Source organism: Liolophura sinensis, chromosome 10, assembly GCF_032854445.1.
Source record: "Liolophura sinensis isolate JHLJ2023 chromosome 10, CUHK_Ljap_v2, whole genome shotgun sequence".
NCBI classification, from domain to species: domain Eukaryota; kingdom Metazoa; phylum Mollusca; class Polyplacophora; order Chitonida; family Chitonidae; genus Liolophura; species Liolophura sinensis.
The window spans coordinates 1,768,185-1,779,478 of NC_088304.1; the positions used below are offsets into that span (position 1 = coordinate 1,768,185).

The following is an 11,294-nucleotide window of genomic DNA, read 5'->3' on the forward strand; positions in this document are numbered from 1 at the left end:
TGGAATACTCTTTGCTTTCAGTTTATATTAAATTATCTTACGCACATTTATGTTCAAGATTAATGTGGCCTGCATTCGCTGCAGCATGTGTATGTCAACATTTTAACCCGCCTGATCAGCCAATGGCAATCGCGAATCACGGATGATGTAGGGACAACATATTTTTTTTATGTTTTGCTGGCTCAAGTCTCAAAAACGTAACAAGGTGATATATAAGTGATATCTTCCTCCGGGCTGGAGTAAATTTCCCTTTAGTCTAATGATATAAGCCTCTCTAAGCGAGCGAATGAAAGTAGTATCGATGTGTCGTGCACCATGCTAGTATATAAGTTGTCGATAATCAAAATATATATCTCAGTTGCGCTTTGATTGCAACTGTTCACATATCCAACGCGACGATCTAATTCAACCCCATGAATATAAAGCCCATAGCCCTGGGTTAATAGGAATTATAGACACAATCATGAAGCAGAATGCCAAAGATTTTGGACGCACTGTCCATATTTACTTACAAGACAATTATAGTCATTGTAAAACTTTTTAAAAAGTTAGTGTTATGGTTTTTCATGGAATAACCTTTCCACACGTTTTTGCAGTATAATAATTTATGACGTTGACTGAAATCGTCAAACAACACACATGATCTAACCACAGGCCCTGGTATCGATCCTTCATGTTGTGGAATAGAGTAGACCGAAAATAATTACGCCGAGTCCAGATAAATCCCCAATGTATTTGCTCACCTCTGGATGGTTTATGTCCCCATTGTGGATAAATTTGAGAGAATCTTTGTGCATATTTTCGACAAACTACTAGTTGCGTGACACCCGCAAAGTAGAGATGAGTGTAAAACCAGCCGAGAAATGATTTGTTCCCGACCTTGTCCCTATTTATATTTACAGCAAAATATACAGTAGTGTGACTAGAGTCCGATTGCACTACTCCATTTTTGGCTAAAGTCAAAGGTTAACATCTTGTCACAGCATTTAGTTGATCATGGAAATGATCATTTCGGCTCATTTGCCTTAAGGTTACAATGATTTTAATTTCTACACCCGAAAGACAAGTTCTAAAATCGTTTTTCAAATTTTGATACAAGGGTGATCTAAACGCTACAAAACGAGATATGTACTCGTCATATGCAGGACCCTTACGTAAGGATAATTCATTGTGTCAGAATTGAAACTATCTCTTGTAGGCAGGAAACCTTGATGGTCTACAAATACAGGTCCACGATAGGACGTATCATCTGTAGGTTCCCTTAAATCCAGCGAAGGTGGGTATGTATATATTTCAATGCTTTTGCCATATGAGGCAGAAGTACGCTTATCATGAGTACGCCGTGCTTGATCGGTAGATGGCGCTGTATACATGAGGTCAGCCGTGTTTATTCTGTCCAGGCTGTGCCATTGACAAGCCAGGCAACAGTTCTCAGGTCAACACCCTACACCTGTTGTGACCCAAATTCTTAACAAAACAAACTAGTATTCCGGTAATATATATGTTTCACGTGATTCAATGTAACAATTTACCTCGACTGAGATATGCTCGAAATTGCCTGAAGTAAAAATTAACCGCCCAGTTTTAAATAACCGACGTAACATTTATAAATCTCAACAGCAAAATGGAAAAAGCATACTACAGACCGGAGCAGTCGAAAGTCACCATTGACATAGGGGGAAAAAGGTTTGTGACAAAAAGATCCACCTTACTGACTGTCCCCAACACTCGGTTATCGGACATGCTTTTAGTGAAAAACAGTAATAACGATTCTGCCGAGTTTTTCTTCGACAGGAATCCTTTTCTATTCGAATACATCTTGGATTACTATCGTTCGGGCACTCTGCATCTCCCCCATAACCGATGTGGTATGGCCATTAAGGCGGAGCTGGAGTTCTGGGGCCTGCATGAAGCGCACGTTTCTAGTTGTTGTTGGCATACGTTCATCCAGTCCACAAATGCTGTAGCGACCCAACTGCGCATTGCCAAAGAGTTCTCTGTGCTTTCCCAAAGGCATGACGCTGGTCTCAGGGCACAAACGCCCAAGGAAAAGGTGTGGGCTTTTCTCGCCTATCCGGAATGGTCGCCCATGGCGAAGGTAAGACATTGAAGAACTCTAGTGGCGCCCGTTTTACATAGTTGTCCCGACGCTACGTCAAGCGCTGTTAATATGGTAACGTATCATTTAAATATTGGTTGCCATTGAAGTTACTCCAGGCGACAACTGCGACTGCTTCGTAAAACACTGGGTCACTTCTTTGTATGTAATGCTATGTTCAGGTAAAATCTACCACTGTGCATGTCTGGTGCTATCGACACACACATGTGATGTGTTCGTCTTGGCGTCAAAACCTTTGTTTATTAGGGGTGGGTTGATTTAAATAGTCATAATTGTTGTTGATCAAACCATCCAGGACAATCAGCTGAATAGACACTGAAAACATAATCCGTTAGTTTTTATAGAAAGTCTTTGTCTGAATGAAGCTGGAATGTATTCTGTTATTGTAACATAGCAATGCGTCATTTTCAACATAATATTATGTTAGTCTAGTACAATCATATACTGAATTAATAAAATATGTGCCGTACATTTAGGAGAATAATGTGTTTGTTTGGAAAACCGAACAAAGTGGTCTTTATCCTCAACGCCGCCGAAATAAACACTGTAAGACGTCACACTATGTATGGGCTGAAGTGTCAGGAAAAGCTTGTGGACACTTCAACTATTTCATCTGTTCATTTTGTTTGTTTGTTTGTTTGTTTTTTATCCCAGTTTCGATCTACAGCCCAATATAAATCACTTTGATTTTGCCACTTAACATTACATTTCATTTCATATTTTTATACATATAAGACATGTGCTTAAAGACACGCGAGGGGTTTTGGCAGTCAGCCCAAAATATTTTGCTCTTTGTCTGAAATTAATCAGTCTCACATTTTCCAATTATTGTACGATCCGATTATGTTATAAACTTACCTACATATTTCATTTCAACTTATTATTTTATTCTCTTACTCCATGTTTTTCACATACTCCACAATTTTTAATGAAAATGTAAATAATAAATCGTTAATTTTCGTATAGGTGGTGAATCATAAAAAAGTGCGACGTGGATTGTTTTCTTACATGGCGTAAATGAACTTTATTTGATTGGTGTTTTACGCCATCCTGATGAATATTTCATTTATACGATGGCGACCAGCATTATGATCGGAAGAAACCTTGCAGAACCATTCCATCGCATGTAAAATTGTCTGTTTTGTATTTGTGCAGATTTATGCTTTGGTCAGCGGATTCCTCGTGATTCTGTCCATGCTCATGCTTCTATTGGCCACCCTTCCGGAAATGCGCACAGAGTTCATATCGAAACCCTCAGCTGAAAACGAAACGGAAAGCGGAAATTGTCCGAACACTTCCCACGTCAAGCAAGGGCGGGTTTTACGAACAATGGCAACAACGAAACCGCATTCCGTGATTACGTATACAGATCTTGCTATCGCCGTTTTGTTTGGGATCGAACTTGTTACCAAATTCTTGTCCTGTCCTAACAAGTTTGCGTTTATGAAATCATTCCGAACAATCACCGACGCCGTCTACCTGGCGCCAATTTTTGTTCTCCACGTCATACACTGCGTAGACAATGGATTCTGGCCATCCCTGCAAAACTCTCGGGCTTTTGTCCTGCTTCAGATCTTGTTCGTCCTCCGAGTCCTTCGACTGCACCGCGTTGCCTGTTGCTTGAGAGGATACAAAGTGCTTGTGTTGTCATTAAGAGCCAGTCTCAAAGAGTTAACGCTTCTCATTACGCTGACTCTCTTCACCGCTATCATTTTCGCTTTCGTCATATTCTTTTTAGAAATGGCTCATCAAGATTCCATCCACAACGCCTTTGTCGGCATGTGGTGGGCGGTGATCACGATGACATCAGTCGGATACGGTGACGTATACCCAGTCACACCTGGTGGCTACGTCATCGGCGTCTTGTGCGCATTCGTCGGCATCATTGCGCTTAGTCTCCCCGTACCTATGATTGCCAACAATTTCAACATTTACTACGCGTATAGAGAAGAACTGTCTTCGTCATTGTCCAAAAACCCATGGCAAGGAGAACATCGTAAGTCGAAGGTGCAAGAAAGTAAAACGTCACACAATGTTTCCTTCGTTTGAATGAGCGGAATGTTAACGCAAATGTTTTCCTTTTTATGTTATCGTGGAACAGAAAAGGTGTGCGGTGGAAGTCAAACTTACAATACAAAGGAAGAAGTCAGTGTTTGCCTCATCGGTGCTCATTTCTTTTGTACATGTAGTTTTCTCTGTCTTCGATTCAATATCTGCACCTTAGTGACACTTAAAGTATACATGAAGAGGTACTGTAAAACGAAAAGTACAGTTTTAAGAGAAATGATGGAAGATGTGCTTTTGTTTTCACTTTTGAGGAATATTTTATGTTTCTTAATAAGACCTCTATTTCAGAGGTCATCGACGCACGTACTGGGAACGTGGGGCCAGCTTAGCGCCCCCAATTTGGGCTCTCCCCACAACAAAGTTGTTTGGACAGCTATCACCGTTGACGCCACAGCGGGCTAGTTAATTTCCGGACTGACTCCTCTGGCTTGAGGAAAGTTGTATTTGAAGCCATTTTACGCTCTTAGTAGAAAGCAGAGGAGCTTTGTTGTATTTCTATATGTTAAGCCACACTATAAATGCCATGTTAGGAAATAAAAATGAAGCGTTTCATGCATCCTGTAATTGTCTTCCACCACTATGAAGTGCTTGGATGTACCTGTATTTAACACGTGGAAAAGTTCGTTAGATATATCCTCAAGGACGGTGGTATATTATGGGCGCTTCAATTTCCTCACCCCATACATGTCATGTATGTGATTTTTAACAGGTATGTGGCAGTAAATTGGCAAATTTGTAATAATACTATCTCTGCCCCATATACATTACACAGCTCAACAACCAATTCATCGAAATAACCCCTAAAGACACAGAACCTAAAAAACATAGCAAGGCTGTACTCTAATTAAGCCTTTTCTAAGTCGGTCTTATTATCGTATTAAGGCAATGACATTTAAATGTTTGTGCATAATAACGCTTGCTTGTATATGAGAAACAGAAAGATATTAGCACGTTTTAGCCCATGTCATTTTCGAACCCCCTAGTTAAGCCAATCTAAATTACAGATCGTTTTATATATGTTGTGTACATTTGCAGTTTGATATGGATTTTTTAGCCTTTCATTGTTGTGCTGTCTATATAGTATAAACCAAGATATGCTTTGAATACAAATATGCTGATATCTGACATGCAGGGAACCCATAAATACCAAGCATGCATATGTAGATATACGTTTTATAAGGTAATGAACAAATACTCACTGGAAGCAGTTTGTGTCTTGTCTCTTTATTGTTATGAGGTGTCAGAAACTTAATTTACAGCTAGCCCTGTTTAATTCTCTATACGTTGTTGCGTTGATTATACTCAGTAAAAGGGAATAAACCTCAGGAGCCCGTTTAACAAAGCGATTTCTGACATTCGGTTAAATTATTATCCAAATTGTAAAGTCTGTTGTACACATCAAATTGAAGAAATTTACCCCTTTTTTCTGCTTTTTTTGGGGTTAAGAAGGTTTGGACCTTAGAGGAAATGGCTTTGCGTAACAGGCCCCAGAGTCTTTTAACAGCTAGCTGGTATACAGGAACGGATGCATGCCGTGTGGTGGATGGCAACTCATGTCTAATTATCTTTAAAAATCTTTATATATGACAACATCACAACGGTATGCTACATATATGCAAAGGATGAGTAAATTTTGGTCAGTGACAAGTTACACAGACAGGGGTAAAAATTAAAAAAAAAAACTGAAACATCCCCAGCAAATAAACGGCGCAGTTGTTATCCATCCATAATAAGACTGTTCTTTTAAAGGTTAACTGCGTGTATTTTTTTAGTGACTACTACACGCTAAACAGCGGGAAAGGAGCTACGGCTAGGCACATAAAGCTGGTTTCCTCCATGTGAGGAACCACTCCTGTGAGCGTGCAGTGTGGCCTTCACAGTGAAAATGTGAAAGTGAAAGAAACTGCAGAAATGATTTGAACAACAGAAAGACCATTGAAAACTGTAGCTGGAATTCTATGTTTTTTACTTTTCGTTTTGAATGCACTATATTAAAATGATGTCAACCCCTTCTTGATAGTAAAGTGAGATTTAAGGCCATATTGGTAATGCTCGGGTCTCCGTGGCCAAGTGATTAAAGTGCTAGCGCAGCACAATAACCCATTTTACGCCGTATACAAGAATATTTCACTTATACAATTTCGACCAGTATACTGGTGTAAGGAAACAGCTTGCTGGAAGAACTTCCCACGTACGGCTGGAAATCAAGCATGAGCTGGAGTACGTTAGAGGCTCCCCAGTGATTGCTCCACGCCGGCATGCTAACCACCTCGGCCACGGAGGCTCCCATGATGTGACGTTTATGGAGACAAACACCATGAGTATGGTCCTTAAAGGTCATAATACAATCCAAAACAGAGGCCTCCGTGTCACGGTGATTAGCACGCTAGCAGGGCACAATGACATCTCACCTTTGCTGTGGCCGTGACTTCAAGTCCAGCTGCTGCTGGCTTCCTGTCCTGTGGTATTATCGATGGCTTATGCCGATGATTCTGTATTTCCAACCGCCGTCGAATAAGTGAAATTTTCCTGGTTAAACTCCAATAAAAATATCCAAACACTTGACCGCGGTAGACCGGAAAGGTTTCCCATTCCGGGCGTTTGCGGTGTCCTTCATCCCCAACACATATCTGTGGTAGTGAGCAGCTTTTTTGGTGCAATGGGGGAGTTTAAAGTTCGAACACTTTTATCGCTAATGGTAAAAATATGCTTCTGTGCCATGTGACTTGTGAAAAATGATTAGTAACCTTTGTTGAAAATAATTTACCGACCACCTGGCTCACCCTGTTTCAGAAACACAAATGCCAAGCCTTTCCTCTAGGAACATTTCAAATCCACAAACGTTTCAGCTTCTCAATTTTTTTCCATCGTTCATCAAATGTAAATTACTTTTCATTAAACCATTTCAGACGTTCATACATATTTTATAGCAAATGCGATCAAAAATGCCTGACGTTTTGATAGGTCACATCATACATTTGGACATTTTCTACGTTTATCAATAAAAGAGTTCGAATTCGAAACTCCCCTATTGTTAATAAATATGGCAGTGCCATTACTGAATCTTCTCAACGTACCTGGGTATGGAAATAAGAAGCAATGGAGTCAAAGTATTTTGATTTGCTTAGTTCGTTGATACTGGATTTTTTTTTATGTTTATGTGACTGTCACTGGTGTCATGGTGTTCGGTGAGATTTATTGGATGTTGTCTACCATGCATGTACTGTATGCATTTCACTGTTACAGGGCAATCATGCGACATATAAAGCTCAAAACATGCGCTGCAGAGATGTAAAGGTCATTAAATCGAAAAATGATAGCCTACTCCAGTCACACTAAAAGATCTGGGTTTTTTTTTTTTTGCATTAGATACTGTAGAGTGGAGAAAATCACTGCTTCATAGATGCAACCTTTTGAAAAATTCTTGAGCGTGCAGTTATACACCAGTCAATTAAATACATATATAACAATTGTAACGTTTAGCCTTATACTTCCGCTACGCGTAACATGTGCCAGAGGACCACGTGTGCTCTCAACCAGGATTCACGTATGACTTCGCTATAGTTGTCATGCGCTAGATAATACCATACCTTCGTAATTATCCACTGTAATTCACGATAACACTTATTTAATTCAAAACGGCCTATATCTTTACTCACACAAAAGTATGTTTCCCAAGAAAGCAAAAAGAACCAAAAATTTTAGAACTCTTCCTAGAGATGCAACCTGTTGTTTACAGTGACTAAGCGAGTTCACTGAACTATGAAGGATGCCTGAATGACTTTGGCAGAAAACGAATTTTAAACTTGCCAAAATATAACAAAACTGATCACATTATAAAGTTAATATTTTACATATGAAGACAAATGTTAACCAAAACGAAACCTTGACATCACGTAGAAACACACACATGAACGTTTCTCTAAAGATATATTTCTGGTTAACGTTGATCTTCATACTGTGAATAAAAACAACAGTGCTCCTTTTGCGTGAAAAATTGGCGTTTTGGATAGAGTGCATTTTTGGTGGGTTATTACCAAGCAACCATCTCTTTTATGGTCACATAACTGTTATGGGCGCCTCGACCAAGTTTTGTAGTTCTGATTTGGAAATTTACAGAATTGTACTGGGATTTGGAAATTTGCACTTTCTTATCGTATCTCCCTGGGGCTGACTCTCCGCTTGACCGTACCAGGTCCTTTCTTTAATATGTACAAAGACCAAATGGATACATTCTCACAACAGGAATCTACATTTGAACATCGGATTTTTATTATTCTACTTGATTGTTTTTTAAACGCAATACTAAAGATTCCATTTCCATGCATGTATACGATGTAGGTTAGTATGGCGGCTTATGGCGTCCACTTTTGACCACGACCTTTTAAGAAAATTTCAATATCAATCAAATACCATTGAAAAGAGTATACATTTCCTCGTAGATGCATGCCATAAAAAATTCTAATATGTACCTCAAGTTGATACATTATAAATAAAGTCAAATTTCAAATGTTCAAAAACTGACCTAAAATCTGTGGACCCTACGTAAGTCAGAGTCACTCGGACACACGAGTAAAACATGATGGATGGTCTCGTCAGCCTGACAAACATTACACAGATCCGAATAGCTTACCTTGAATCAACTTTGGTCACGATGTTGTGTTCGATTGTTCGGCCAAGGATGGCCAAACCAATATCAGAGCAGGCTCCATTTAGAAAACTTATGCAGTTACCTGACCTTGTCAAATATGTCCAACCTGTCAGTACTGTGAGTCGGGTTGAGTACCAGCTAAAAGATTTTCTCTGCATCTAAATCATTAATATGAGTGCCCTTTAACCCATGTCTATATACTTAACACTCCGCTTGTCGCCATTGTGGAGTACATACTTTCAAATGGGAGAGAACAAGTCCTTACCGGACTTTATTCCGCTCAGATTAATTTTGGCTATATGATATTTCCATAAGTATCTTTCTGTTGAATAAAATAAATTAAAAAAAAAAAAAAAAAAGAGCAATAAAAAAAATATCCGGCCCACGCGGCCTATGAAATAACAAATGAACATTGTGCTTGCGAAAACTCGACAGATGAAAAACGATAAGGCACATAAGCGTCTGCAAACTTCATGCCGTGGAGAAGTATTTGAAGGGTGATTTTTGCCTGAAATGCGACCGGGGATCTACTTTAACATGCTTATAGCACACATTAAGAGATATAGGTATTTGCTAACAAACAGGAACCTTAATTATTAGTGAGGATAATTAAGATGATATAAATTTGAGTGAAATGGGTTATTTTGATTCAAATAAGAGACGTGTAAAGGCTGGCGGTGTGGGTGAAGTGGAAATCGTGGCATTCCTAGCTGCTCTATTTTCTCATTTAGAAAACACATCTTCTAGAGCCGGCCGTTCGTTAAAAGCGCATTTTTAATTACAACAACTGCTGAGCGTCATTTTCGCCTTAGAATGTCTCTCAGATCTAAATAATGTATTACTGCAGAGATCTTTGATTCCAGTGTGCAATTACACTATGACAGAATCACAGGCACAATGTTGAGTGCTGGGCTCCTTTCCGGCCCTACGTTGGTAGGTCTTGCAGCAATCTGCGGATGGTCGTGGGTTTCCCCTGGGCTCTGCCCGATTTTCTCCCACCATAATGCTGGCCGCCGGCGTATAAGTAAAATATTCTTGGGTACGGCGTAAAACACCAATCAAATAAATCAAATAAACAAACAATGTTGAGTACCCGACGTAAATTACTACTGTATGTAATTTATGCTACTGACATTTCTGCCATAAAACAAGTAGTATTTGGGTTCGCTGACATTGTTTTACTTAACTCTGCTGTTGGGATGGTGTGTTTAGGTGCTACTTTTTTAGGCGTATACATGAATAGTTAGAATGAAACAGCAACTGAAGCAAATTGATAAGTGGCCGAATTTTACCGATAGTATGTGACCATTTGGCAAGTATCACAGTGCTGTGGTTTTACTCTTTATCTTGTGACTTTCATTATCTTATCAATTTTCCTCAGTCATGGTTTTAGTCCTGCTGTTCATGTAGTTGCTTAGAACGTAGCCTCCCACCCAGCCCCCAACACACTCCATTACTTATGATGAGTGTCAAGCCAAAGAGATCTGGACGTAAGATTGCGATTTCATTTGGCCAGGGCCTATACAAGCCGAGCAGTCGAAATGTTAAAACTTTTATACCAATTAACACGTTTTATGGCTCTACTATTCCATTAGAACAACAAGCTGAGCTTTCATTTAACGTGTCTTCATTAGAGATACGCCTTTTGTGTATAGCGATAATTAATGTTCCCACCTCTTGTGTTCTGGGCATCCCCCACTCAGTGTAACCAGCTTCGCCGCTTGATACACAAGGTTTTACTTTATACAGGGTGTCCCAGAAGTCTGACACCAGCCTGATTTTCATTTTTTTTTCTGTGTTACAAATTTAATACTGATTTTCATTTTTTCTTCTTCTCTCTTTCAGAGTTAATTATTGCCAATAAACTAACAGTACAGGAAAGAGTTGAATTGGTCTTCATGTTTTGGAAAAGATGGGGCAATACACCGCTCTGTAGCTGAAGCATTCAACCTCAAACTGGATGGCGCACCACTTCTGGGACACCCTGTATATCAGTTACTTTTCAACTGTTTTAAATATTGGTACATACACGAATATAGGAAATCACATGGACTGGCCATGTGTTGAGGGCAACCTGCCTCACTGCTGTATATCCATCAAAGGTATGGGAGTGATCAGAGCCCGAAGATTTGCTGTCCGCCTACGGCCACCATACTGGAAATCCCGCTGACAGAAATATATCTTCAGATATTCTTTTATGTGGTTATTTCTATGTGTTGTCATAGCTTCGATTGGGTTAACGCTTGCCTTGATATGTAAAATATAAACTTTATAATGCTGTCACTTTTGTTATATTTTGGCAAATTTGAAATACGTATTCTGTCGTAGTCTGTCAGGCATCTTTCATAGTACAGTGAACTAACGAAATCACCGTGGAGATCAGGTGTCACCTCGGGGAAGAGTTTTAATCTCTGTAGTTGTTTTTTTTTTTCTTTGGCAACATATTTTTGTGTGAGT

The 11,294-nt window shown here is 39.4% G+C and overlaps 1 protein-coding gene across 1 annotated transcript; it reads left to right on the top strand.

Moving 5' to 3' along the window:
• Positions 1 to 1,624: 1,624 nt before the first annotated feature.
• On the top strand, positions 1,625 to 10,777 carry LOC135476360 (potassium voltage-gated channel protein Shaw-like). Its single transcript, XM_064756358.1, has 3 exons — positions 1,625 to 2,098; positions 3,275 to 4,115; positions 10,683 to 10,777. The coding sequence occupies exons 1-3, from the start codon at positions 1,625 to 1,627 to the stop codon at positions 10,775 to 10,777; spliced, it is 1,410 nt and encodes a 469-aa protein (XP_064612428.1).
• The last annotated feature ends 517 nt before the right edge of the window (positions 10,778 to 11,294 follow it).